This window comes from Bos javanicus, chromosome 16, assembly GCF_032452875.1.
Source record: "Bos javanicus breed banteng chromosome 16, ARS-OSU_banteng_1.0, whole genome shotgun sequence".
Taxonomy (NCBI): domain Eukaryota; kingdom Metazoa; phylum Chordata; class Mammalia; order Artiodactyla; family Bovidae; genus Bos; species Bos javanicus.
In genome coordinates, this window is record NC_083883.1 from 7,765,710 (window position 1) to 7,793,097 (window position 27,388).

The 27,388-nt window shown below is 42.9% G+C and overlaps 1 protein-coding gene across 7 annotated transcripts in view; it reads right to left on the bottom strand.

Moving 5' to 3' along the window:
* LOC133227550 (fibrous sheath CABYR-binding protein-like) overlaps positions 1-27,388 on the bottom strand; it is a 513,720-nt gene that overhangs the window by 13,889 nt on the left and 472,443 nt on the right. For 5 of the 7 annotated variants that reach the window (XM_061382151.1, XM_061382152.1, XM_061382148.1 and 2 more), the window contains exons 11-12: positions 2,209-2,279; positions 1,679-1,754 (exon numbers count right to left, since the gene is read on the bottom strand). In XM_061382151.1, the coding sequence (XP_061238135.1) occupies positions 1,679-1,754; positions 2,209-2,279 (147 nt within the window). The remainder of the gene's footprint in view (positions 1-1,678; positions 1,755-2,208; positions 2,280-27,388) is intronic. The other 2 variants (XM_061382153.1, XM_061382150.1) reach the window with 1 other exon arrangement.

Here is a 27,388-nt window from a genome sequence, read left to right on the forward strand (position 1 = left end):
ACCCTCCTCTTTGCTGGATGAAGTACAACAAAGGAGACAAGCAGGAAGGCAATGAAAGAGAGTGCCTGCATTTAACTGGTGATAACCAAAGTAATGGGAAAAGTGAAACATTACAATGCATGCCAGCTTTCAATGACAGAGACGCATGTCCCTCCTGGCTGTTAGAGCTTCTGGGAAATCACACCTATCTTCTGGATTACTTCCTAGGTCACTGCATCCTCAGGATCCACTGTTTCAGCTATTGTACTTACCAAGTCTGTGAGACTTTATTCTCGATTAAAAGCAAACTCTTGTTAGAGGACTAAATTCAATACTACCTTTCCAAATAGCTATTATTAATCATGCGATGTTGTTTTCCGGGCTTGATTTCCCAAACAACGTTTGCAAGTCCACTGAGTCAGTGGCGGTTCACACTCACAGAAGTCATACTTTTAGTGGGACAGTTCATTATGGAGAGGAAGCATGGAGTGAACCTGACTGTCTCTGACCCAGCTGTGTATGAGATTTACGACAAGAGTCATGGTCACTAGACTATCATGTTCCACTGTGAGCTTTATTTGACCATTTCCCTCGAGTGTGTACTACAGGGTTTAATCAATGTGAGGTTATGGTAATGTTACCCAGTACAATGAAATACATCTCTTTTGATAATATGCTTTTGTCCTTGTGTAAACAAAGACAGGAACACCAACACATATGACTTACACTCTACAAAAGGCCACCCAACACTCAGAATCTGTGAGTTTACCAGGAGGATGTGAGTCCTGAGATACTTTTCCCAATAATGACTGTGCCAAAGTTGGCATTAATCCACCTGTTTACCCTGGGTTCTTTGACCACTGTGCCCACCTTATAATTATAATGATGGGCAGGATCTGGACCCCTGGGCCTGCTAGTACCTCCAGGGATGGATATAGATGCCAGGACCCCCTTTCCACATGACTGAGGATCACGTGGCTGACTGGCAGGAGCAGCTTACTCATTCAGAAGAGCCAAATTTGGATCAACCCTAGGTACTCAGTTTGGCTTTTCCACTAGGAGGTTAAGATTTTGGGCCATTTGTCCAATTGCCATCTTCACCTGAGGAAAATTAATATTAAGCTATTTTGGGGAATGGATTCCCTGATAGCTCAGTTGTTGAAGAATCTGCCTGCAATGCTGGAGACCTGTGTTTGATCCCTCGGTTTGGAAGATCTCCTGGAGAAGGGAAAGACTACCCACTCCAGGATTCTGGCCTGGAGAATTCCATGGACTCTAGTGCATGGAGCCGCAAAGATTTGAATACAAACTGAATGACTTTCACTTTCACTTTCACTTTTGAGGAAAGACTGAGTTGAGGAAAGAATCAGGTAATGTATGGCCAGTGTGCAGTGGTAGTGAGAAGTGTTTAGAAAGTTCACAGTTGACTAGTGCTGTGTAACAGGGAAACATCTCCAGAGGCAACACACACAGACACAGAACTTCAGAATCACACCACCTGGACTCACACAAGGGCCCCCAACCCTGATTCACACAAACCCACAACATCTAAATGATGTAGTTGCTTCCAGGTACCATAGAACAAAGACACTGTTCTTTCCTGGGAGATCAGTCTCTTCTCTGCACCTACAGCTCACACCCTAAGTAGGAATCTAGCATCAGGGCCACTCTCCAACCAGAGCCAGTCAGAGAACCCCACCTTTATCAGTTGGATTGTCCCTCAGCAGAATGATGATCCCTGAATATTTACCGTGTTCACAGGCTTCCCCAGATTCCTGTGATTGCAGAGAAGAAAACAGAGTGAGTGTCTCAGCATCTTGAATTTTCTGCACTAAGTCTTCTGTTATCTGTTTTTTTGTCCTCAGGTAACTAGCACTCTTTACTTCAGTGGCTCCAAAATAAAACAGACAGTCTTCTGTTGGGAAGACTGGTCTGTTTCACATAAGATCTCTCAGTTTTAATTTGACCAATGTTTACAAATTGTTTTTCAAGAAAGAACACTTTCTGCTGAGCAAAGTACCTACAGTAGTAAATGATGCTGTCTTATTTAAATGTCCTTTTGAATCAGGACTGTGTTAATAATAGATTTATCCTCTCTACTTTCCCAGCCAAGGATTTGCATGCCTCAGTGGTAACGTAAATTGTCAGATTACTATACCTGTGTTCGACTAAAAGGAAAATAAAGCAGTGAAGCCGCAGCCTTGCCCCAGTTAAGAAAGGTGCACTTACGTCCACAGTCCTCAGAGGCTCGTCTTCAGCCCAGTCCTGGGGCAGCTCCACCACCATGTCCTCTTGAGGAACTGGAGGGACACAGAACAGCACAGGGACACAGGTGAGGTGCTCACTAACCTCTCAGGAGCCTTTTTCATTGGAGGGGCATGGGGTGGAGTTATGCATAAGGCATTAGTAACTATGCACTGAGTTGCTGCTGAATCATCCTCTTTGTTGTATAAATAAGAGCAAATCAGAGGAGATGGAAATAACGAAACAAAACTTCTGTATTTTAACTAGTGATAACCTAACAGTTTGGGAAAAAAGAAACACTGAAATGCATGCCACCTTTCACTGACAGAGACTCATGAAACTCCTGCCTGTTTATATCTTCTGCAAAACCACCCCTATCCAGAAGGATTTCTTCCTAGATCACTGCCTCCCCAGGACTCAGTTTCAGCTGATGCACTTACTAAGTTTTCTGTGAGATTTTGTTCTTGATTAAAAGCAATCTCTCTTAGAGGACTGAATTCAACCCTACCTTGCCAAATAGCTATAATCTATCATGTGATGTTTCTTCCTAGTCTTCACTGTCCAAACAATATTTGCACATCCACTGAGTCAGTGTTTGTTCACACTCATTGAAGCCATACATTTAGAGGGACAGTTCATCATGGAGAGAAAGCATGGGGTAAACGTCGACCTTCTTGGACCCTGGTGTGCAGGAGGTTCACAACAAGAGTCAAGGTCACCAAGCAGAGTGTCAAGTTCCACTATGAGATCTATTTGACACCTTCTCTTCAAAGTGTGCTACAGGGTTTAACCAATGTAAGGCTTATGGTAATGTCACCCAGTACAAAGAAATATCTCCCTGATGACAATCTGCTTTTGTCCTTGGTTAAGCAATGACACTAGCACCAACAGATATGGCCTGTACTGTCTAAACAAGGGAACACAACTTTCAGATCTTTGAATTGACCAGGAGGATAGGAATCCCAAGGTGCCTTTCACAATAATGACTGTGGCAATGTTGGTGATAATCCACCTATGTTTGCCCTGGGTTCCATGACCACTGAGCCCATCTTACAATGATGGGCACAATCTGAACCTCTGGAGGTCTAGTACCTCCAGGCATAAACATAGATGCAGGGACCCCCTTGCTCCATGACTGAGGATCCCATGGTTGAGTGATAAGTGCAGGTCAGGGGTCCAGAGCAGACACACTGGGACCACCCATAGGTTCCCAGTTTGGCTTGTCCACTTAGGAGGTCAAGAGCTTGGGCTGTTTTTCTCAGCACCATCTCCATTTGAGGACAATGAATATTAACCAAACTTGAGGAATAACTGAGTTGAGGAAAGAATTAGGTAATCTATAGCCAGTGCACAGTGTGATAAGAAGTGTTTAGAAAGTTCACAGTTGACTTGTGCTGTATAAGAGGGAAACATCTCCTGAGGAAACACACACAGACAGCTTTAGAATCACACTGCATGGGCTCACACATGGGACACTGACCCACGCATCTAAATGATATAGTTGTGTCCAGGTACTATAGAGCACAGACATTTTCTTTCCTGGGAGATCAGTCTCTTATCTGTACCCCCTCCCTTCACCCCTTTTAGGAATCCAGCATCAGGGCGACTGTCCAAACAGAGCTGGCAAGAGATTGCTGCCTTCATCAACTAGATTATTTTCATCAGAGGGATGATCCCTGAATAATTACCATGTTCACTGGCTTGTTCACGTGCCTGCAATTAGAAAGAAGAAAACAATATGAGGATGTCAGTGTCTTCAGTACTGTGCATTCAGGTCTTTTGTTCTCTTTTTCTTGTCAGAAAACCAAATAGGAATGTGCTGTTCAGTCTGTAGCCCCAAAAGAATAATAGAGGACACCCCAAAATAATAATAGAGGAGGTTGGAGCTCCTCCTGAAAGAGGTCTCCAGCTCATTTTCACCAGTAATTAAAACTTTCATTTCAGGAAGGAACAGTTTCTGCTGAGGAAACTGCTCCCGATTCCAGTTTTTAATTTGTGTTGTCACTTTTGAAAACCATCCGTTTGAATAAGTTATCTCCTGGGAGAAATTCATCCATCAAATTAAAAACTGTTTATATGAACTGTCTTGTGTATTTTGAACCTTTATCTGAATTCAGCTAGAAAATAAAGTCATGAAGCAACACTTTTATCTCAGATGAATAGGAGGCACTTACTATGGAGTTGGGCGGAGCCTCTTCCTCCAACCTTGAAACGGATAGCCCCTCAAGATGGTCCTCAGGGAGCTCTAGGAGGACATAGAGGAATTGTCAGGACATCTGTGATGCTGATCGAGAAGACCTTGTTAATGTGGACACATCGGGGGAGTGTGTGGATGTGGGTGATTAATAAGTGTTGGCTGAAATCTGCTGGACAACCTTTCTTATGGGTGGAGGAAGGCAAAGGAGATGAATGTTTCAGAAATGAGTCAGAGAGCCTTAAGCTTTCTGGCTAAAGGGAACCTGATCACCTTGAAACTCGGTCTGATAGAGGGAAGCACTAAAAATCACACTATGCTTCAGTAGTCATGTAGAGTTGTGAGACTTGGACCATTCAGAAGGCTGAGTGCCAAAGAATTAATGCTTTAGAATAGTGGTGCTGAAGAAACTCTTGTGAGTTCCTTGGACAGCAAGGAGATCAAACCAGTTAATCATAAAGAAAATCAATCAGGAATATTAATTGGAAGGACTGATGCTGAAACTTCAATACTTTGGCTGCCTGATGTAAAGAGCAGGCTCACTCAAAAAGCCCCTGACGCTGGGAAAGACTGAGGGCAGGAGGAAAAGAAGGGGCCACAGAGGATGAGATGTCTGGATAGCATTATCGACTCAATGGACATGAATTTGAGCAAACTCAGGAAGATAATGAAAGACAGGGAAGCCTGGTATGCTTCTGTCCGTGGGTTCACAGACGTAACTTAGCGACTGAGCATTGTCATCAAAAATACATTGTATTTATTCTTTTCATAATTTTTAAGAGTTAAAAAGTTCCATCAGTTCAATTCAGTTGCTCAGTCGTGTCTGACTATTTGTGACCCCTTGAATCGCAGCACAGCAGGCCTCACTGTCCATCACCAAATCCCAGAGTCCACCCAAACCCATGTCCATTGAGTCGGTGATGCCATCCAACCGTCTCATCTTCTGTCATCCACATCTCCTCCTGCCCTCAATCTTTCCCAGCATCAGGGTCTTTTCAAATGACTCAGCTCTTCACATCAGGTGGCCAAAGTATTGGAGTTTCTGCATCAACATCAATCCTTCCAATGAACACCCAGGACTGATCTCTTTTAGGTTGGAATGGTTGGATCTCCTTGCAGTCCAAGGGACTCTCAAGAGTCTTCTCCAACAGTGCAGTTCAAAAGCATCAATTCTTTGGTGCTCAGCTTTCTTTATAGTCCAACTATCACATCCATACATTACTACCGGAAAAAGCATAGCCTTCACTAGACGGACCTTTGTTGACAAAGTAATGTCTCTGCTTTTTGATATGCTGTCTAGGTTGGTCATAACTCCTTCCAAGGAGTAAGCGTCTTTTAATTTCATGACTGCAATCACCATCTGCAGTGATTTTGGAGCCCAGAAAAATAAAGTCAGCCACTGTTTCCCCATCTATTTGCCATGAAGTACTGGGACCAGATGCCATGATCTTAGTTCTCGATGTTGAGCCTTAAGCCAACTTTTTCACTCTCGTCTTTCACTTTCCTCAAGAGGCTCTTTAGTTCTTCTTCAGTTTCTGCCATAAGGGTGGTCTCATCTGAATATCTGAGGTTACTGATATTTCTCCCGGCAATCTTGATTTTTCTGCATTCACAATTTAGTGTACCTATCAACACCATCTACATCTTTTTCATCAGATCCAATATAACCTCTGTACCCATTAAGTCATAATCCACCTTCTCCGTTGCCTCCTTGCTTTGGTAATTTCTATTTCCAGCTTCCATGAGTTAGCCTATTCTGTGTACCTTAAACCAGTGGAATCATACAATATTTGTCTTTCTGTGCCTGCCTTATTTCACTAACTATAATAAATGTTTGTGTTAAATTGTCCACCCATTTTGTAGCATATTTCAATCTTTAATTCGTTTTTATGGCAGGATATTATTCCATTCTGAGTACATATCACAATTCATTTGTCCATTTATCACATGATGGTCTTTGGGTTGTTTCTAGTATTTAAATACTAATAATACACTGTGAACATTAGTGTGCAGATTTCTGTATGGTACTATAATTTAAATGTGCATATTTAAAATATCACTGAATATAACAATACAAAGTGTGAATGTTAGGTGAACTAATACGTTAGACTTTGAATTACTAAAAATATATTTTGTCACTAATTGTAAAAAAATGTAGCACACATATGTTGTCTGTGAGTAGAATTTGATAACTGAAACTGAAATGATATGATATTGGAATTTTCTGTATAATCCTTACAAGTTTTATGTCAATGTAATCCTGCTTTAAATAAAGTCTAATAATTTAAAGATATCTTGAAACATGACTTCAGGGGGGAACACATCACACCTAGTGTTAAAAAATTAGCTAATGTCCAAACCATAGCTAGAGACAATGTTCACTTTTAAGCATGAAACAAATGCTGAAATTAGAATGCATCTTTCCTTTCATAGTTAAAGCAGTACCAACTGATATAGTTTCAATTTGAATACATGAAATAAAAGAACATTGCTTAATATTTCTGTTTGCTTTCTTAAATATGAAGCCCTGAACATACTACAATAATCATTCTTGAATGAACTTAATGAGAAAGTACCTTCAGTCGAGTCACTTATAGGGTGCACCCTATTATGTGGCCAACAACAAACTCTCTTCATCCAGCTGGTTCTTGATGTTCTTGACATTTGAGGGGTGTGGCTTCTCGCCTTCTGGATGAGACATCCTGTGAAATGCATTATAATGGTGAGAGCTGTTGACATGTTGCCGGCAGAGGACCACCCGGGAACTAATAATAATTGATCCATAATTCAATCCTCTGGTCCCCTTCCTCACCAGATGCCTAGCAAGGCTTCCTGAATTCAAAGTGGACTTAGGAAGATCTGCAGTTTGATATGCACTGAAAACATCCAACAGACTGGCTGTGTGTGCAAATATCTCTATTTAACTGAGACCTAGAAGCTCAGCAGAGCATGGTGACCATGGCTGATGGACTGGATTCAAATCACATTTAGGAGAAGCAGGTACTTGGGAAAGACATATGGATCCCTCTTTGCCTCAGTTCCCTGTCCTGAGTGAGAGAAATGTTAACATGCCCTATTTTTAGTGCTATGAGGCCAAGAATGGTTAAGTACAGGTAAAATATTAGAAAAATAAAGGAGGGGCTTCCCGGGCAGTCCAGTGGGTAAGAATCTGCCTCGCAATGCAGGGGATGGGGTTTGATTTCTGGTTGGCAAACTCCGGTCCCACATGCCTCTGAGCAGTTAAGCCCACATGTTGCAACTACTGAGCTCAAGCACCACAACTGAAGAGTCAGTGCCCTGCAATGAAAGATCTGCACAATGTGATGAAGATCCCTTGTGCCACAACTAGGACCCGATGCAGCCAAATAAATGATAGATAGACAAATAAATAAATAGAAAAGTAAAGGACTGGTGCTTCATAATGCCTCTGTAAGTGTTCAACCTTGAATGATGGCAAGAATAAGATGGACCTTCAGTAGTGGTTGAAAGCAGAGAGGGCATTTTGATGGCTCCAATAAGTGGGGATGGAAGCTTATTCTTCAGCTTTTTCACAGAAACAAGGTTTTATAGCTCATGGAGAGTATCTATTATCACCTCTTCTGACATCCAGCCCTGTTCAAGAGGAAGGGTGGATAAAGTGTGGGCTGTAATCCATATGTTACATTAGACGGTGTTGAAATTTAGAGAGATGAAGTGACTTTCCAAGGGTCACACAATGATAAGTAGTGGATCTGGGACAGGATTGTAGATGGTTCCCTGAGGACACAGATGCCTGCACCCCTGAGACCTGTGCTAAAACCCCTTACCCAGGACCTCAACCCTACCTCCAACTCAAATTATCCTGCCCCTAGTTTTCTGTGGATGAGAGCTGATGCCCTGAAGAAGGTGCCTCAGCCTTAAAAAGAGCTCAAATCCTCCTTCTACCACTCATCTCTATGTTTCAGTTCCTGATCCAAAATACAAGTTTCCTCTGAGAAAAGCTTCTCAGAAAGACCACAGGATTCCAACTCTGTCCATCCTCCAAAGCTTCTTCACACACTCAGTCATCTCACGAGTAGCCTTCCCAAAGCCCAGTTCACCTTGCTAAGTGACCAGTGGTCTGTTTGGCCAACAAGTTGGCTCAGAGCTCAGAACCTTCTAAACCAAAGGGCACACGATGGCTCTACCAAGAATTAGCTTCCTTTTAACTTGACCAAGTCTGGATGAGCACTTAATGTGAGTTAACTGGGGAGGTGGCCATCTGTGCTGGCCTTTGGTGTCTTAACTAAGTCTGAGATGCTCAAAGTCTCACAACTGATCTGAACACTTATTTGAGCAGCCTGGACCAAGTGCTAGCTAAGAATGGGCAGGAGTTCAAACTTTCCCCACTAAAATTCTGACTCTATCAACTTCTCATCATGCTCTAGACCCTGTAGTAGAAGACTACAGAGCCCCATATTCTTTTTGAAAATCATCTCCATCCTCACAGCCTGGAGACTCTAACCCTAGATTCTCCTTGAGGACCAACAGACAAGCTCTCCTTCCCTCAGTGACCAAATGTTCATCCTACCAACCCAACAGCACTATGCCATCTCACTAAACTCCTTGGCAACAGCCAAACAATGATCCAGCCCACATCCACCCATGGGAATCCCACCAGTAAATCCCAGTTTCTTTCCTTCTTAAGTCTCTAGATTTACACTGCTAGTGTTTGTAGATTTGGGCAGCAACATTTGAGAAGAGTTGAGATGTAATTCCCTTTTGCTATAATGTCCGATGTTGGGGAGACATCATGGTTCTCCTCTGTTAGTTCTTTCCATCTGTTCTCTGGTAAGAGTGTATACAAAACTGGCATTGGGAAATTGGAAATTTAGGAAGATATTTAAGGCAGCCAGCTGACAGGAAAATCAAAATATAATTTAAGGAATAAAACAAGACTATAAACCACATTTATAACTCTGTAGATAAATTAGAGTGATGGAAAAGAAAAATAATTTAAAAAAGATGAGGAAAATTCATCAGTAAAGGTTAACCAGCCCATTTGAAGGAACAAAGTTCAGATGATCAGTGGGAACCTACCTCCCAAACAATTCAGGTTACCCATTTCTCTTTGCCACCATACATGAAGCTCTCAGCTCGCAAACACACTGAATGTGGAATGTGTATCACCACATTACCATGGCAACCACACATCACAGAACCTTCAGAATTAACTGGACTCTGCACAGGATGAGTCCAACTGCCACTGTCCAACTGCTACTGTGATTCTATGCACATGTTTGGCTTTTCAGAGTAAACATTTTATTTCAAAAATTGAATCTCAGACTCACACATTTCTCTCTGATTAGAAAATAGTTTGTATGAATGAAAATGTTCTGTCCCCAAGTATAGCTGATAGTGAACATTTCAGGGTGAGGAGGGACAAATCTAACACATTGAGAATAAAAAGAGATTCTATTCTTGATTAGAATATCATCTTGGTACTGATCACAAGTTTGTGCTCCTAACACACAGTGAGGAGAGAAAGCCTTCCTGCAGGGCCACACAGGGAGAAAAGACAGACAAACAAAAAAAGGTGAGCACCCAGAAAAAATGTCAGCAAAGTGCTTTTCTAGGAAAGCTGAGGGAGTGGCCTGGTTACTTCTGGGGTCAGAGTCTTTGTTCCTGAGGTCAGGTCATGGTCAGGGCATGATGTTCTTGTGGTGGTGGTGTTGGTTTAGTCACTGAGTCAAGTCTGACTCTTGCGGCCCCATGGACTGTAGCCTGCCGGGCTCCTTTGTCTATGGGATTCTCCAGGCAAGACTACTGGAGTGGGTTGCCATTTCCTTCTTCAGGGGACCTTCCCAACCCAAGAACCAAACCCAGGTTCCCTGCACTGCAGACAGGTTCTTTACCGATGGAGCTATGAGGGAAGCCCTCAGTCAGTTCAGTTCAGTCCCTCAGTCGCATCCGACTTTTTGAGACCCCACGAATCACAGCATGCCAGGTCCTCTTGTCCATCACCAACTCCCGGAGTTCACTCAGACTCACGTCCATCGAGTCAGTGATGCCATCCAGCCATCTCATCCTCTATCGTCCCCTTCTCCTCCTGCCCCCAAACCCTACCAGCATCAGAGTCTTTTCCAATGAGTGAACTCTTCACATGAGGTGACCAAAGTATTGGAGTTTCAGCTTTAGCATCATTCCTTCCAAAGAAATTCCAGGGCTGATCTCCTTCAGAATGGACTGGTTGGATCTGCGTGCAGTCCAAGGGACTCTCAAGAGTCTTCTCCAACACCACAGTTCAAAAGCATCAATTCTTCTGCACTCAGCTTTCTTCACAGTCCAACTCTCACATCCATACATAACCACTGGAAAAACCATAGCCTTGACTAGACGGACCTCTGTTGGCAAAGTAATGTCTCTGCTTTTCAATATGCTATGTAGGTTGGTCATAACTTTTCTTCCAAGGAGTAAGCGTCTTTTAATTTCATGGCTGCAGTCACCATCTGCAGTGATTTTGGAACCCAAAAATAAAGTCTGACACTGTTTCCACTGTTTCCCCATCTATTTCCCATGAAGTGATGGGACCGGATGCCATGATCTGAGTTTTCTGAATGTTGAGCTTTAAGCCAACTTTTTCACTCTCCTCTTTCACCTTCATCAAGAGGCTTTTTAGTTCCTCTTCCCTTTCTGCCATAATGGTGGTGTCATCTGCATATCTGAAGTTATTGATATTTCTCCCAGCAATCTTGATTCCAGCTTGTGTTCTTCTAGCCCAGCATTTCTCATGATGTACTGTGTATATAAGTTAAATAAGCAGGGTGACAGTATACAGCCTTGACGTACTCCTTTTCCTATTTGGAACCTGTCTGTTGTTCCTTGTACAGTTTTAACTGTTGCTTCCTGACCTGCATACAGATTTCTCAAGAGGCAGATCAGGTGGTCTGGTATTCCCATCTCTTTCAGAATTTTCCACAGTTTATTGTGATCCACACAGTCAAAGGCTTTGGCATAGTCAATAAAGTAGAAACAGATGTTTTTCTGGAGCTCTCTTGCTTTTTTGATGATCCAGCAGATGTTGGCAATTTGGTCTCTGGTTCCCCTGCCTTTTTTAAAACCAGCTTGAACATCCAGAAGTTCACGGTTAATGTATTGCTGAAGCCTGGCTTGGAGAATTTTGAGCATTACTTTACTAGCGTGTGAGATGAGTGCAACTGTGCGGTAGTTTGAGCATTCTTTGGCATTGCCTTTCTTTGGGATTGGAATGAAAACTGACGTTTTCCAGTCCTGTGGCCACTGCTGAGTTTTCCAAATTTGCTGACATATTGAGTGCAGCACTTTCACAGCATCATCTTTCAGGATTTGAAATAACTCAACTGGAATGCCATCACCTCCACTAGCTTTGTTTGTAGTGATGTTTTCTAAGGGTCACTTAACTTCACATTCCAGGATATCTGGCTCTCAGTGAGTGATGACACCATAGTGATTATCTGGGTCATGAAGATCCTTTTTGTACAACACTAATGTTGCTGTAAACCTCCCACCAAAACAAACGCTACTCTCAGTTCTGACAAGAAAGCATCAGGTCCCAGACACCACCATCTACCTCTGGGGTCCAGGCCCAGGCCAGGAGGAGGGGTCCTGGGCAGGCAGGGTATCCAGCACCCAGTCAGGGTCTGCCATCCAGTGCCTGGCCCTGGCTGAGGGGGCAGGTCTCAGCTGGCAGCACCTCAGAGCCAAGTCCCAGATCCCACCCAACTTTCATTTCTCTGGGCTCCTGGCGCCCAGGACCCAGCTGGGAGTCAGGCTGTTCATTTAAGCTGCAGAGACACACTTGTAGCAATTTCCAACTGGGTTAATCTTTAGTTCACAGCAATTACTCTTTTTGACAGAGGTCCCAACCACAGAGGCGAGCCTGAAATGATGTGTAAGATCCTTGCACACCAACCTAACCTCCTGCCACCTCCTGGGGGTGGACAACCGATCAATGCTGGACCAAGTGTGGAAATGTGAATGGAGAAACAGGAGCTGGGAAACTCTTCCCTTAGTAGCCAGGGTCATATCCTCCAGCTGCCCAGGGCTCTGGGGACCATGCCCATATCGTCCTCTGCACCTTATAGGTCATGGAGGCAGGGACTGGGGAGAGGTTCACTGTTTTGTGTTGGGAAGAACCCCTGGAGAAGGGAAAGGCTACCCAATCCAGCATTCTGGCCTGGAGAACACCATGGACTGTATAGTCCATGGGGTCGCAAAGAGTCGGACAAGATTGAGCCCATTTCACTTTCACTTCGGCTGCTTTGTGGCCTGGATCTGGCCTGTGGGCACCAGTGGTGAGGGCTCTGGGACTCTGTGGGACACAGTCCCCAAACTGTTCTGGGCCACCATCCACCTGCCTGCCTTGAGGCCAGAGGGCCTGGATAGAGTATGGAGAAGGCTTCTGTCCCAGACTCATCAAACTCTGGCGAGGACTGCTGACAGGTTTCCTGTTGGTGGAGCATGACCACTAACCCTAGGCTAAGGGTCCCGCTAAAGGTCTTAGAATATTGACTGTGCGCCCACCCCACCCCTAGTACAGTCTCCTCCACCCATTTCTACTCTTTCCAAGTCCCCAGACTTTCCTAGAAGAAACAAAGCCTAAGATTTAATCTTATAAACAAAATTAAGTTTCATACCTAATTTATCTACTTGTACCCTTTATTTGGACCCCTGTAAATTCTTCTCACAAAAATGAACGTTTTTGTCGTGTGTTGCAAGCATGTTTTCAATTTATCACTATCTTTAAGTTTTTTTGTTTGTTTGTTTGTTTATTTGTTTTTGTCTGTGCTAGGTCTTCCTTGTCATGCTTGTCTTCTCTCTAGCTGTCCTGAGTAGGGACTTCTCTCTTGTTGTGGAGCACAGGCTCTAGGTGCACAGGCTTCAGTAGCTGTAACTCACAGGCTCTAGAGCCCTGGGTCAGTAGCTGTGGTGCACGGGCTAGTTGCTCAGCGGCATGTGGGATCTTCCCAGACCAGGGACCAGATCCATGTCCCCTGCACTGGCAGGCAGATTCTGAACCCCTGGGCCACAAAGGAAGTCCCATCAGTGTCTTTTTATTATGGTTACTTTTACTTATATCATGAAGATATTTATTTTCAAAAACATCAGTAATTTAAATATTTTTGTTATTTTGGTTGTGAGAAGGAAAAGGGGAGGGATGTTATGACTAATATTTTTATTAAGGGCCAAGTAAACCTTTAAAAATATTTTAATAAATAGGAAAATAACAGCAGGTGTTTAAAGACAACTTTTTTATTAAACAATTCTAAATATTTCTAAAGATGTTTGTCAAAATGAACTAATTAATTTTTTAGGGTAATGAGAGAAATTTCCTCCCAGAAATGATATAGAGTAGAAATATCCTGATACAGTCATAAATGGAACTGAGTATTTTGTAAAACACATGTGATAATTTATGTCTCAAAAACCTGAAAACATTTTGGAAGTGATAATGATGGTATATCAATGATTAAGTCATTTTAACAAATGTCATTTACAATGTGTCTATTCATCAGATAATGAACTTGCAGTTGTTTTCTGAGAAAAGAGGGGCACGTTCAATTCATGTTAGTTAAAGAACTTTAAAAGAATTTGTGATTAAATTTGTTATGTCCTATTAATGATTTCAATGGTGGAGAATTCACTGAGTTTTAATACAGCTCCAATTTGCCAAGTATATTTGTATTTCTTTGACCAAGCAACATATTGGACTTTTTGAAAGTTTTCCTATAGCTGATTCAAGAACTATTTATAAAAGTTGGTGAATATTTATAATAATTAAACAGGATAAATTATGTAAAAAAAGGAAACAGGACCAACTTAGAGAATATCACTCTGTTAAGTGCATAGTACCTCGAACATCCTAACTAAATTCTGCTGACTATAAGTAGTGTGAGCTATTCTTGTTATGGACTAAACCTCTGTGTCCCCACATAAATTTATATGTTGAAACCCTAACCACCAGTGAGATGTCCCCAGGAGGTGGGGCCTTTGGGAGGTAATTACATTATGAGGGGGAGTCTCCATGACATTACCATCTTTCTAAAAAGAGGAATAGAGCTCATCCTTTCTCTCTTTCTGCCACATGAAGATAAATGAGAAGGTGGCAAAATCTAAGGAAGACACATTCACCAGAACCTGACCTTGCTGAATCCTGACCTTGACTCTCAACCTTTAGACTATGAGAAACAAATAATTATTGTATAAGCACCCTCATCCAAGGTATTCTGTTACTGCACCCCTAACTGACTGAAGCACATATCATTATGGATTTTGAGAGTAAAGAGTTTTCTTTAGCTATTTAGTTCATAGAAAGGAGCCACAGATCCTCCCAAAAACATTGCACTGGAAAGAGGTAACTAGGCAAGGAAAACTTTTTCAAGACATTGTGATAAAGGTCAAGACTACTTCAAGGGGAAAGACTGAACTCAACTCCCTTGAAACAAGTGACTGGGGATAGGGGGATTTGTAAACACTGAGTGAGCTAATGAGAACATAACACAGGCCCTCAGCCTCAAGCTTCCCATTTGTGCTTAGTCATTGGCACTTGTGGAAATGAAGCTTCCACCTTTCCACACAGACTGGGATAAAGGGACCCATTTTTCAGATGATCGCTTTTGGGAAGGCGGGCTCACAGGTTCTCGAGAAAGACATTCCTGGGTTGTAAAATGTTCACAGATCATCATGGTAGACAAGGAATTGACACACCTTCTAAAGTAGATGGTCAAAGAATAAGGAGATCAAGAAAAAGTGTCTGGAATAAATTGGGAGATTGGGATTTATATTTACACACTGTTATATACAAAGTAGACAACTAATAAGGCTCTACTCTACAACACAGGGGACTCTCTTCAATACTCTATGTGCTGTGCTTAGTCAATCAGTCGTGCCCAAATCTTTGTGACCCCATTGACTGTAATCCATCAGGTTCCTCTGTCAATACTCTATAATTGATATATATATATATATATATAAATAGTCAAAAATGAGTGTATATATGTAACTGATTCACTGTGGTGTGCAGCAGAAACTAACACAACATTGTAAAGCAACTGTACTCCAAGACAAATTAGTTTTTTAAAATGTCTGAAGTTTATACAAACTGTGGGGACTGTTAAAGCCCTTTTCATAAAGCCCTAGTTCTTGCTTTTTTACTCTTGATAGAAAGGGAAAAATAAACAAAAGAAAATCTGTTGATCTGGTAGACATGCACTGCTAATCATTTTACATTGTGGTTTATTCATGAAGAACCTCTGAATAAACGAAACAGTAAAAATAATCCCTCAGCATTCTTGATAATACCTTTTTATTAATACATACTTTACAATTGTACATTTTAATGAAGGACAAATATGACAATGACAACAAATCAAATCTTTCGGATGTTTTGCTCAATGATATTAGAGTATATATTATAATGACTAATCTTGTAATGGTAACAGTGTGAGGGGCTAGAAGTCATCCCAGACTGCTATCAGCTTGGGATCCCCCTGAGACACCCAGACCCCTGAACACATACAGACATGTGCTTATTCCTATTTGCAAGCATATTAGCCAGGGTAAAATTGATGAGAACTTATTAAAATACAGTTTCTTCTTGTTGTTCAGTCACTAAGTCACGTCGGACTCTTTGTGACTCCATGGACTGCAGCATGCGAGGTTTCCTAGTCCTTCACTTATTATTGTATTTGTATCATAATTAAATCCATTAGTGAGCACCTGGCATCACTTATTTCTCATTGAAAATATTTCCTGTATAATACAGTCTGCTGGATATGAGTGTAATTAAATAAGTCTTGATCTTACTTTTAAACCTAAAACCATCACTGTGTGACACTGCTGTTGTTGTTCAGTCAGTAAGTCATGTCCAGTTCTTCACAACCCCATGGACTGCAGTATGCCCGACTTCCCTGTCCTTCACTATTTCCTGGACTTTGCTCAAATTCATGTCCATTGAGTCAGTGATGCTAACTAACTACCTCTAACTACCTCATCCTTTGCTGCCCTCTTCTCCTTTTGTCTTCAATCTTTACCAGCATCAGGGACTTTTCCAATGAGTCTGATCTTCAAAACAGGTGGATAAAATATTGGCACTTCAACTTCAGTCATTCCAATGAGTATTTGACATTGATTTCCTTTAAGAGTGACTGGCTTGATCCCCTTGCAGTCAAACGGACTCTCAAGTGTCTATTCCAACACCACGGTTCAAAAGCATCAGTTCTTTGGCACTCAGCCTTCTTTATAGTCCAACTCCTCCATTTGTACAACTACTGGCACAACCATATGACCTAGGACCTTTGTCAGCAAGGTGATGTCTCTGCTTTTTAATATGCTGTCTAGGTTGGTCATAACTTTCCTTCCATGGAGTAAGTGTCTTTTAATTTCATGGCTGCAATCACCATCTGCAGTGATTTTGGAGCCCCCAAAATAAAGTCAGCCACTGCTTCCACTGTTTCCCCATCTACTTGCCATGAAGTTGAAAGGCTGTTGCTGAACTATGCAAAGACCTCTGGATTCTTGGTCTCCGGAGGAGAAGAATTCAATCCGGGGCCAGAGACGAGGCTTGATTGCTCAGAGCTTTTGTGGAATAAAGTTTTATTAAAGTATATAGGAGATAGAGAAAGCTTCTGACATAGGCATCAGAAGGAGGAAGAAAGAGTACTCCCTTGCTAGTGTTAGCCACGGAGTTATATACTCTCTAATTAGTTATTACAGTGAATCAAAAGAATGTCTGGAGGTTGTAAAGACCTCACTAGACCTACTCCCATAATTTACACCTTAAGATAAGAGGATTAGCCAGAAGCTTTTTTCCAGAGACTGTCCTCAAGCAGGATACATTATTGTTATATAATCCTAAGGAATGTAGAAGGACACAAAAGTTTGTCCTTTCTTCCTCATTGAGAATTCCAGACCCCTCTCTCCTTGGGACATCTGGACTTCTTATCAACCTGCCTAGGAAATGACTCTCTCAAAATGATGGGACCGGATGCCATGATCTTCATTTTCTGAATGTTGAGCTTTAAGCCAATTTTTCACTCTCTTCTTTCACTTTCATCAAGAGGCTCTTTAGTTCTTCACTTTCTGACATAAGGGTGGTGTCACCTGCATATCTGAGGTTACTCTTATTTCTCCTGGCAATCTTGATTCCAGCTTGTGCTTCCTCCAGCCCAGCATTTCTCATGATGTGCTTTGCATATAAGTTAAATAACCAGGGTGACAATATACAACCTCGACGTACTCTTTTTCCCATTTGGAACCAGTCTGTTGTTCCATGTCCAGTTCTCACTGTTGCTTCCTGATGTGCATACAGGTTTCTCAAGAGGCAGATCAGGTGGTCTGGTATTCCCATCTCTTTCAGAATTTCCCAGTTTATTGTGATCCACACATTCAAAGGCTTTGGCATAGTCAATAAAGCAGACATAGATTTTTTTTTTTTAACTCTCTTGCTTTTGGATGATCCAGCGGATGTTGGCAGTTTGATCTCTGATTCCTCTGCCTTTTCTAAAAGCAGGTTGAACATCTGGAAGTTCACAGTTCATGTAATGCTAAAGGCTCACTTGGAGAATTTTGAGCATTACAGAGTGAAGTAAGTCAGCAAGAGAAAAAACAAGTGTTGCATATATAAGGGATATAGAAAATGGTCCTAATGTATGTCTTTGCAAGGCAGGAATAGAGATTCAGGCATAGAGAAGAGACTTCTGGACACAGAGGTGCAGGAGAAGATAGGATGAACTGAGAGAAATAGCATTGAAATATATTCATTACCATATGTAAAATAGATAGCTAATGTTAACTTTATGTGTAACACTGCTGCTGCTGCTGCTAAGTCGCTTCAGTCGTGTCCGACTCTGTGACCCCATAGATGGCAGCCACCAGGCTCCCCTGTCCCTGGGATTCTCCAGGCAAGAACACTGGAGTGGGTTGCCATTTCCTTCTCCAATGCCTGAAAGTGAAAAGCGAAAGTGAAGTCGCTCAGTCGTGTCCTACTCTTAGTGACCCCATGGACTGCAGCCCTCTAAGCTCCTCCGTCCATGGGATTTTCCAGGCAAGAGTACTGGAGTGGGGTGCCATTGCCTTCTCCATGTATAACACAAGGAGCACAAACTGGTGCTTTTTGACAACCTAGATGGGTGGCATTGGATGGGAGGTGGGAGGAGGATTTAGGAAGGAGGGGACATATGTATACTTATGGCTGATTTATGTTGATGTATGGCAGAAACCAACACAACACTGTAACACAATTATCCTCCAAATAAAAATGAATAATTTTTTTAAAGTCCCTTTTAAAATTGACTGAAAAAATATACTTAGGAATAAACCTGACTAAGGAGGCAAAAGAACTATATGCTGACAAATATTAAACATGGATAAAGAAAATTGAAGATGATTCAAAGAAATGGAAAGATACCCATGATATTTGATTGGAAGAATTAATATTGTTATAATGCCCACACTACAGAAGGCAATCCACAGGTTTAATGCAATCTCTGTCAAGGCAACTATGACATTTTTCACAGAACTGAAACAAATATCCCAAAATTTATTTGGAAACATACAAATAAACAAAAACAACTGCAAAAGCAATCCTAGGGTAAATGATCAAAGCAGGAGCCATAACCTTCACAGGACTTCAGACAATGCTACAAAACTATGGTAATCAGAACAGAATGGTATTGGCACAAAAACAGACATGTGGATCAATGGAATAGAAATAACCCACATATCTATGGTCTATTAATCTTCAACAAATGAGGCAAGAATACACAATGGAGAAAAGATAGTCTCATCCACAAATGGTGTTGGGAAAGCTGGAAAGTCACATGTAAATTGATGAAGTTAGTATACACCCTCACACCATACACAAAAGTAAACTGAAAATGGCTTAAAGTTTTAAATATAAGACATGACATGATAGAACTAGAAGAGAATATAGCAAAACATTCTCTGACATAAATCACAGCAATATTTTCATAGATCAGTCTCCCAAGGCAATAGATATAAAAGCAAAAATAAAAAGGAACATAATCAAACTCATAAGCTTTTCCACAGCAAAGGAAATCAGAAACAAAATGAAAAATAATCTACAGAATGGGAGGAAACATTTGCAAATGGTGTGAATAACAAAGGATTAATCTCCAAAATATACAAACAGCTCATACAACTCAATAACAACAAAAAAACAAAGAATGCAATAAAAAACTGAGCAGAAGACCTAAATAAACATATTTCCAAAGAAAACATAGAGATGGCTCATAAGCATATAAAATGATGTTCAACATCACTAATAATGAGAAATTCAAGTCAAAACTACAACGATGTACCACCTCACAATAGTCAGAATGGTTATCATTAAAATGTCAATAACAAATGCTAGAGAGGGCATGAAGAAAATGAAACATCCCCCACCCCATACTGTTAATGGGACTATAAATTTGTGAAGCCATTATGGAAAAGAGTAGTTACATTAAAAACTGAAAATAGAACTATTATGTTGCTATTGTTCATTTACTTAGTCATGTCCAACTCTTTGCCACCCCTTGGACTATAGCACTCGAGTTCCTTGTTCTTCACTATCTCCCAGAGTTTGCTCAAACTCATGTTCATTGAGTCGATGATGCCATCAAACCATCTCATCCTCTGTTATCCCCTTCTCCTCCTGCCTTCAATCTTTGCCAGCATCGAGGTCTTTCCAAATCAGTTCTTCAAATCAAGTGGCCAAATTATTGAAGCTTCAGCATAAGTCCTTCCAATGAATATTCAGAGTTGGTTGACTGGTTTGATCTTCAAACTGTTCAAGGGACTCTCAAGAGTCTTCTCCAACACCACAGTTCAAAAGCATCAACACTGTGGTGCTCAGCCTTCTTTACAGTAGAACTCTCACATCCACACATGAATACTGGAAAACCATAGCCTTCACTATTTGGAGGTTGGTTGGTATGTGATGTCTCTGCTTTTCAATACACTGTCTAGGTTTGTCATAGCTTTTCTTTCAAGGAACAAGTGTCTTAATTTCATGGCTGAAGTCACTGTCTGCAGTCATTTTGCAGCCCTCCAAAAAGCAGAGACATTACTTTACCAACAAAGTTTTATCTAATCAAGGCTATGGTTTTTCCAGTGGTCATGTATGGATGTGAGAGTTGGACTGTGAAGAAAGCTGAGTGCTGAATAATTGATGCTTTTGAACTGTGGTGTTGGAGAAGACTCTTGAGAGTCCCTTGGACTGCAAGGAGATCCAGCCAGTCCATTCTAAAGGAGATCAGCTCTGGGTGTTCTTTGGAAGGAATGATGCTAAAGCTGAAACTCCAGTACTTTGGCCACATCATGTGAAGGGTTGACTCATTGGAAAATACTTTGATGCTGGGAGGGACTGGGGGAAGGAGGAAAAGGGGACGACAGAGGCTGAGATGACTGGATGGCATCACTGACTCGATGGACATGAGTGTGAGTGAACTCTGGGAGTTGGTGATGCACAGGGAGGCCTGGTGTGCTGCGATTCATGGGGTTGCAAAGGGTCGGACATGAGTGAGTGACTGAACTGAACTGAAAATAAAGTCTCATTGCTTCCAGTGTTTCCCCATCTACTTCTTATGGAGTGATGGGACCAGATGCCATTCAGTTCAGTTCAGTTTAGATACTCAGTCGTGTCTGACTCTTTGCTACCCCATGGACTGCAGCACACCAGGCCTCCCTGTTCATCATCAACTCCCAGAGTTTACTCAAACTCATGCCGTTGAGTCAGTGATGCCTTCCAACCATCTCATCTTCAGTCGGCCCCTTCTCCTCCCGCCCTCAGTCTTTCCCAGCATCAGGGTCTTTTCAAATGAGTCAGCTCTTCGCATCAGGTGGCCAAAGTACTGGAGTTTCAGCTTCAACATCAGTCCTTCCAATGAATATTCAGGACTGATTTCTTTTAGGATGGACTGGTTGGATCTCCTTGAACTCCAAGGGACTCTCAAGAGTCTTCACCAACACCACAGTTCAAAAGCATCAATTTTTCAGTGCTCAGCTTTCCTTAGAGTCAAACTCTCACATCCATCCATGACTACTAGAAAAACCATAGCCTTGACTAGACGGACCTTTGTTGTCTTAGTATTATCTCTGCTTTTTAATATGTTGTCTAGGTTGCTCATTATCTTAATGATATCAGATTCCATTATCTTAATTTCTTCAATGCTGAGTTTAAGCTAGCATTTTTTTTTTTTTCTCCTCTTTCACATGTAGTTCCTTTTTGCTTTCTGCCATGACAGTGCTGTTCAGTAGAAATTACTAGGCAGTCAGTGTAAAACTCTGAAACCTCAGTCTTGTTTTCAGTAAACGTCCTGCTCCATTGTCCTGGATTCCTGGAATGTGTCTTTAGTCTGATCAATTATCAGCACTCAGATTCAAAGAAGAGCAGCAATTGAATTCTGTTCCATATGCTTGAGGGTGAAACAATGGTGATCATTAATCTTAAGACCATACATCTGGCCCATGGTAAAATGGACAGAGGGCATGAAAAAGGGCAGTGACTTAATCCAAGGATCAAAAGAAGTCATAAAGATGATGTTAAGTATCTTGACCTTTAAATTGAATGTTTAGAAATAATGTGATTTAAAGGGTATAAAAACCTCCTTGGGGTGATTCTTTACCCCCTCTCTATGCTAAGTGTCTATGCTGAGAGCTTTGCAATTTCCTTCTCTTTAATAAATCTTATTCAGTTACTACCATGTGCTTTTGCATGTTCATGGATTCCATTCTTTTGCTGCGTGGACAAGAACTCGGATTCCTGTCTCATCTTTTGGGGGCTTGTCTGGAAATCCTGAATGCCTACTCAAGGTAAGCACAGACACTCACTCTCAAATCTGTCATTCATTTCTCATTATCTAATCTAGCTGCATGGTCTCTTGAGCCACTCTATTTCACAACCTGCCTGAGTTCCAAAGGCAGACAGCATTAATATACAGTGGCATCAGGTCTCAGTATTAGCCAGCAGATTGACCTGGGGTGCTGAGCAAAATCTCTGCTAGGCTGCTGCCTCAGTGAGAACTGTGGGACATCTACCATTTCTCTTTCCTAACATTTAGAGGTTTTGAGATTTTTCACTTAAGGTAGGATCATTTCGGAGTGTGTGTAACTACTACTAACCTTGTGCACTACATAGCTTGCTTTAGGGGAACTCCAGTTCAGGCACACCCAACGTTCAAGAGGACAGCAAACCCACCAACTTAGGTTCTCACTCTATATCTATCTCTAGGTGGAAAGGAAGATAGAGACAGGAAGAGGACAACAGTCCAGGGTAACCGGATAATGATGCTCAAGACCAGGTGCACTCCAGATTGAGGGAAGCATACTTTATTGGTGTTTGTTTGCTCCCACTGTGCAAGGTGGGGACACCCTCTATCAGAAGAATCAGAGAAAAGATGAAGAGCACTGGACGCTGGTCTTCTGTCTTTCAGATGGGAGCCACCTCTTCTTGCCTACACTCAGCTCAAAGCAGATGCCTTTGGCAAGTATACTAAAGAACTAGAAGTTTGACCCTTAGACCTTGTTAAAGAAGTGTATGATCTTTTTCTGCACCAAGGCATAGCCTCAATAGGATCTATCTGATGGTGAAAAATGACCCCCTGAGGGCTCATTTGATTATAATACCATCCTCCAACTAGACATCTTTTGTAGACAAGAAGGAAAATGGTCAGAAGTGCCATATATACAGGTTTTGTCTTGAGAGAGAAAACCCTCTTATCCAGGAGTTGTGGGCTTGCTACTTCCATGTTGCCTATAACTTCCTCCAAGTCCTCAGGTCCAAACTGTCGCCCTTAACCAGAGCTGCCCAAACCTAGCCCGCAGGAGCCTCCACAATCTCTGGTAATGCCTTGGGCACCAGCAGCAGCTCCTACCCCAGTGGCTCCTAACCCAACACTGGTGATCTCTAGGCTGTATCCTCCCCTCCTTCCATTACAAGAAGCTCCTAATGGGAACTTGGGAGCCACAGGAGTCCATGTTCCTTTCCCCTCGAGATTTAAGGCAAATTAAATTAGACCTAGGAAGCTTTACTGAAGATCTTGAAAATTATATAAGTGTTTTCCAGGGTCTAAACAAGTATTTGAAATGGCACGGAAAGATATTATGCTAATCCTGACTAGCGCCCTTACTGAATGAAAGAAGTAGTAATTAAAAATGCCCAGGCATGGGGTGATGAATGGTATGCTATTGGCATGCAGGAGACCTGACAGTGAATTAGCCTGGTTACCTACAGGCTCCAGGCAGTGCCCATAGCTGATCCTAATTGGGCGCATGGCATAGACAGTGATGACTGGAAGAGAGTTCACTTTATCATTTGCATTAAGGAAGGCTTAAAAAAATCACGGGGACTACTCCAAACTTTCTGGAGTGACTCAGGAAAAGGAGGAAATTCACACAGCTTTTCTGGAAAGACTCAGGGAGCACTGAGAAAGCACACTAATTTGCATCCAAATGCCTCAAACTTATTCTTAAAGACAAATTTATTACTCAGTCTGTTCCAGATATTCAGAGGAAACTCCTAAAACTGGCCTTTGGCCCCCATATAGATTTAGAGGGCCTCGTTTAAGGAAAGAAATATTGCTCAAAATAGTCTGGAGTCAAACGCCTCCCAGGTCCTCCTCACCATTCTAGGCAAGCAACAAAGAACTCTCACCTGAAGAAAAAAAATGGACAATAAGGTTGATCACACCCAGCTCCTAGCTGGTCCCAGCTGGTCTCCAGAATTCCATGCCCCAGCCGTTTATGAAATAACTACTCTGAACCCTTCCATGGCTTCCCTGTGGCTCAGACAGTAAAGCGTCTGCCTACAATGCAGAAGACCCAGGTTCAATCCCTGGGTCAGGAAGATCTCCTGGAGAAGGAAAAGGCAACCCACTCCAGTATTCTTGCCTGGAAAATCCCATGGACAGAGGAGCCTGGTAGGGCTATAGTCCATGAGGTCACAAAGAGCTGGACATGACTGAGAGACTTCACTCACTCCAAACAACCTTGGAGAAGAACAGGCACCCTTAACAGTAGATGTCCACATATATGCCTATATATACTTACTCTTTTCTTGAGTTAGTGAAGCAGGTCACTAATCTGATGCTGCCCCTTCTTGCCTCATTAAAGGTGAATCCGTTCCGTAAAGTGCCAGTCTCCTTTTTCTGACCTCGCCTCCTCTAACTCCCTTACCCTACACTGGTAAGAGCTGCCACATCAGTACTCCTAAACAGAAATCAGGAAGAACCTAAAGAAAAAGAGAATAGAGATAAGAAAAGGCCAAAGCTTTCATTATGGCCCTACAGGGAGTTAACTTTAGGGCTACAAATGTGGGAGGACACAAGCAGAAACCTGGCGTCTGTTTTTGTTGTGGCAAGGATGGACACTTTAAGGGACAATGCCCCCAAGGCAAGCAGAGGCCACCACCAAGGCCCTGCCCCACTTGCAAGGGAGATCACTGGGAGAGTAATATCCCCAGGGACGTAGGTTTCGGGGGTCAGAAACTCAGACACAAGATCAAGATTCATGGGGCCCAGGGCTTCCCACTTGGCTTCTGTCCTCATTACCACACAGGAGCCTCAGGTGACTCTAACTAGAAGAGGCCATCCTGTTAAATTCCTACTGGATACAGGAGCCACTTTCTCAACCCTCCTGTGTAATCCGGGTCCTCCTTCTACTAAGTCAGCTACTAAAGGTGACATTTCTGGAAAGCCAATTACAAAATTCTTTACACAACAGTTGAGTTGTAACTGGGATTCTCTTCTTTTTCTCATGTGTATGTGTGCATGTGCTCAGTCGTGTCCGCCTCTCCGACTCTACAACACCATGGACTGCAGCCCACCAGACTCCTATGTCCAAGGGATTTTCCAGGCAAGAATACAGGAGGAGGTTGCAATTTCCTCCTCCAGGGATCCCCCCACTAAGGGCTCGAGACTTGTATCTTTTGCAACTGCCTGCATTAGCAGGCTGATTCTTTCTACTGCGCCACCTGGGTATCCCAAGTGAGCACAGGGCGCCTGGCATGCTGGACAGGGGTGAAGGGCAGTGGCAGTGAAACTCCACGAGATGAGGAAGGGGAGGGAAATCACCTCAGGCCGGCCGACAGGCTCCTCCCACGGGGAGGCCGAAGGATCCCCCACGCTCTATCCACGAGGGACACAGCATGCTGCCCCAAAGTTCTGATGGGGAGACCGTCCTCGAGGGCCCAGTGGGCCGGAAGTGGGGCTAAGGACACCAGCCGGCACATCAGAGACAGCCGTGGCACCCTCACTTCCACCTCCCAGGGGTGGTGGTATAGGCATGGCACTCCACTCCAGTACTCTTGCCTGGAAAATCCCATGGACAGAGGAGCCTGGTAGGTTGCAGTCCATGGGGTCCCTAAGGGTTGGACACAACTGAGCAACTTCCTTTCACTTTTCAGTTTCATGCATTGAGAAAGGAAATGGCACCCACTCAGTGTTCTTGCCTGGAGAATCAGGGACGGGGGAGCCTGGTGGGCTGCCATCTATAAGTCCACAGAGTCAGACTCGACGAAGTGACAGCAGCAGCAAGCTGGTGACCTCGCACACTTGGACGAGGGCACACTTGGGCGTCTCTCGGGGGCTCAGGCGCTCTTCCTGGTCCAGCACGCGACAACATCAGCGGACAGAAGGAGGCAAAGGGCAATGGAGACGGGGAAGAGGGCCAGGGAAGCGAGAGCACCAGGGCGCAGCCCCAGGGATCAGAGGACAGGAAGGACGAGGCACCAATGAAGTGCTGCCACGTAGGCCCACGTGGCATAGACACAGCAGAGGCACAGAACTGACAGTGGAGGTGGGGTGGCCGCCAGCTACTGCGGAGGCCCGGAAGCCATTCTGAATGACCCAGAAGCAAACAGATTCTGCGTCAGGACACGGAATCTCACCGCAAGAAGCCTCCAGCACAGGAGCGGTCCCTGGCACCCAGGATGTCTACTGACCTTCCTGGCCCCATGGAGCCCTATCGGGCTTGCACCCACCACCGCCAACACCCAGAGCCACAACTGGCCCGGGAGAGCACTCTCCCGCCGTGTACCGGCGCCTCCACGGCCCTCATGTGCAACTTGCTGTGCCCAGCTTCCCCCTCGGGGACCGAGGGCACTTCTGTGCCTGGAGACACCACCAGCCATAGAGGCCAGGGAAGGACACCACATGAGGCGAGACCGGTTAGGTCCTAAACAGGGTAAGGGGGCACTGGGCGGTCACCTGTGTGGTTGGGCCGGGAGCGGGGAAAAGCTGGAAGTGACAGGGAAGAGCAACAAACACGCACAGGGAGGGCCGGGGGAGAGGGGCACGTGCACTGTCTGGTGATCAGAAAGACTGAGTCACGGCCGGCCACCTAGTTTTCAAGTAGGAATATTGCTATTTTTAAACAAAAACACGTCCATACCTGTTAAAGGATTTTGAGAGCAGGTTGGAACTGCTCACCCTTATATATACTATCAGCTGATTGAGTAGAATGATTTGAATTTGTTTCATGAATATAAAGATATTTTGCTGCTTTGTTTTCCAAAGGTATACTACAGATTTACACTCCAAATAGTAACAGAGATGAATTTGGGTGTTTAATACATTCATCACCTTTTGGTAATTTTTTTTGTCTTTTTTGTTTTATTCATCCTGTTGAGTATGTAATGGGTCCTAATTTTCTTGAATACATATTTTTTCCTGATGACTAATGATATTATGCAAGTAAGCTTTTGGGTCATCACGTTCTTTTGCCAACTTTTGTTGGGTTATTTGCCTTATTAGTACATTAAACTTCTTTATAATTGGGACCATGAGTCTTTTCTTAGAATAATATATATGTCAAATAACTTTATTCATACTTTGTCCTATGTATTTACTCAGAAAATGCATTTGGTAAGCAGAAGTTCTTATTCATAATATATTTCAGTTCCTTATATTTTCCTGTGTAGTTATTACTTTTCAAATCCTGGATAAGAAAACATTCCTACTCCAAGATTTTGAAAAA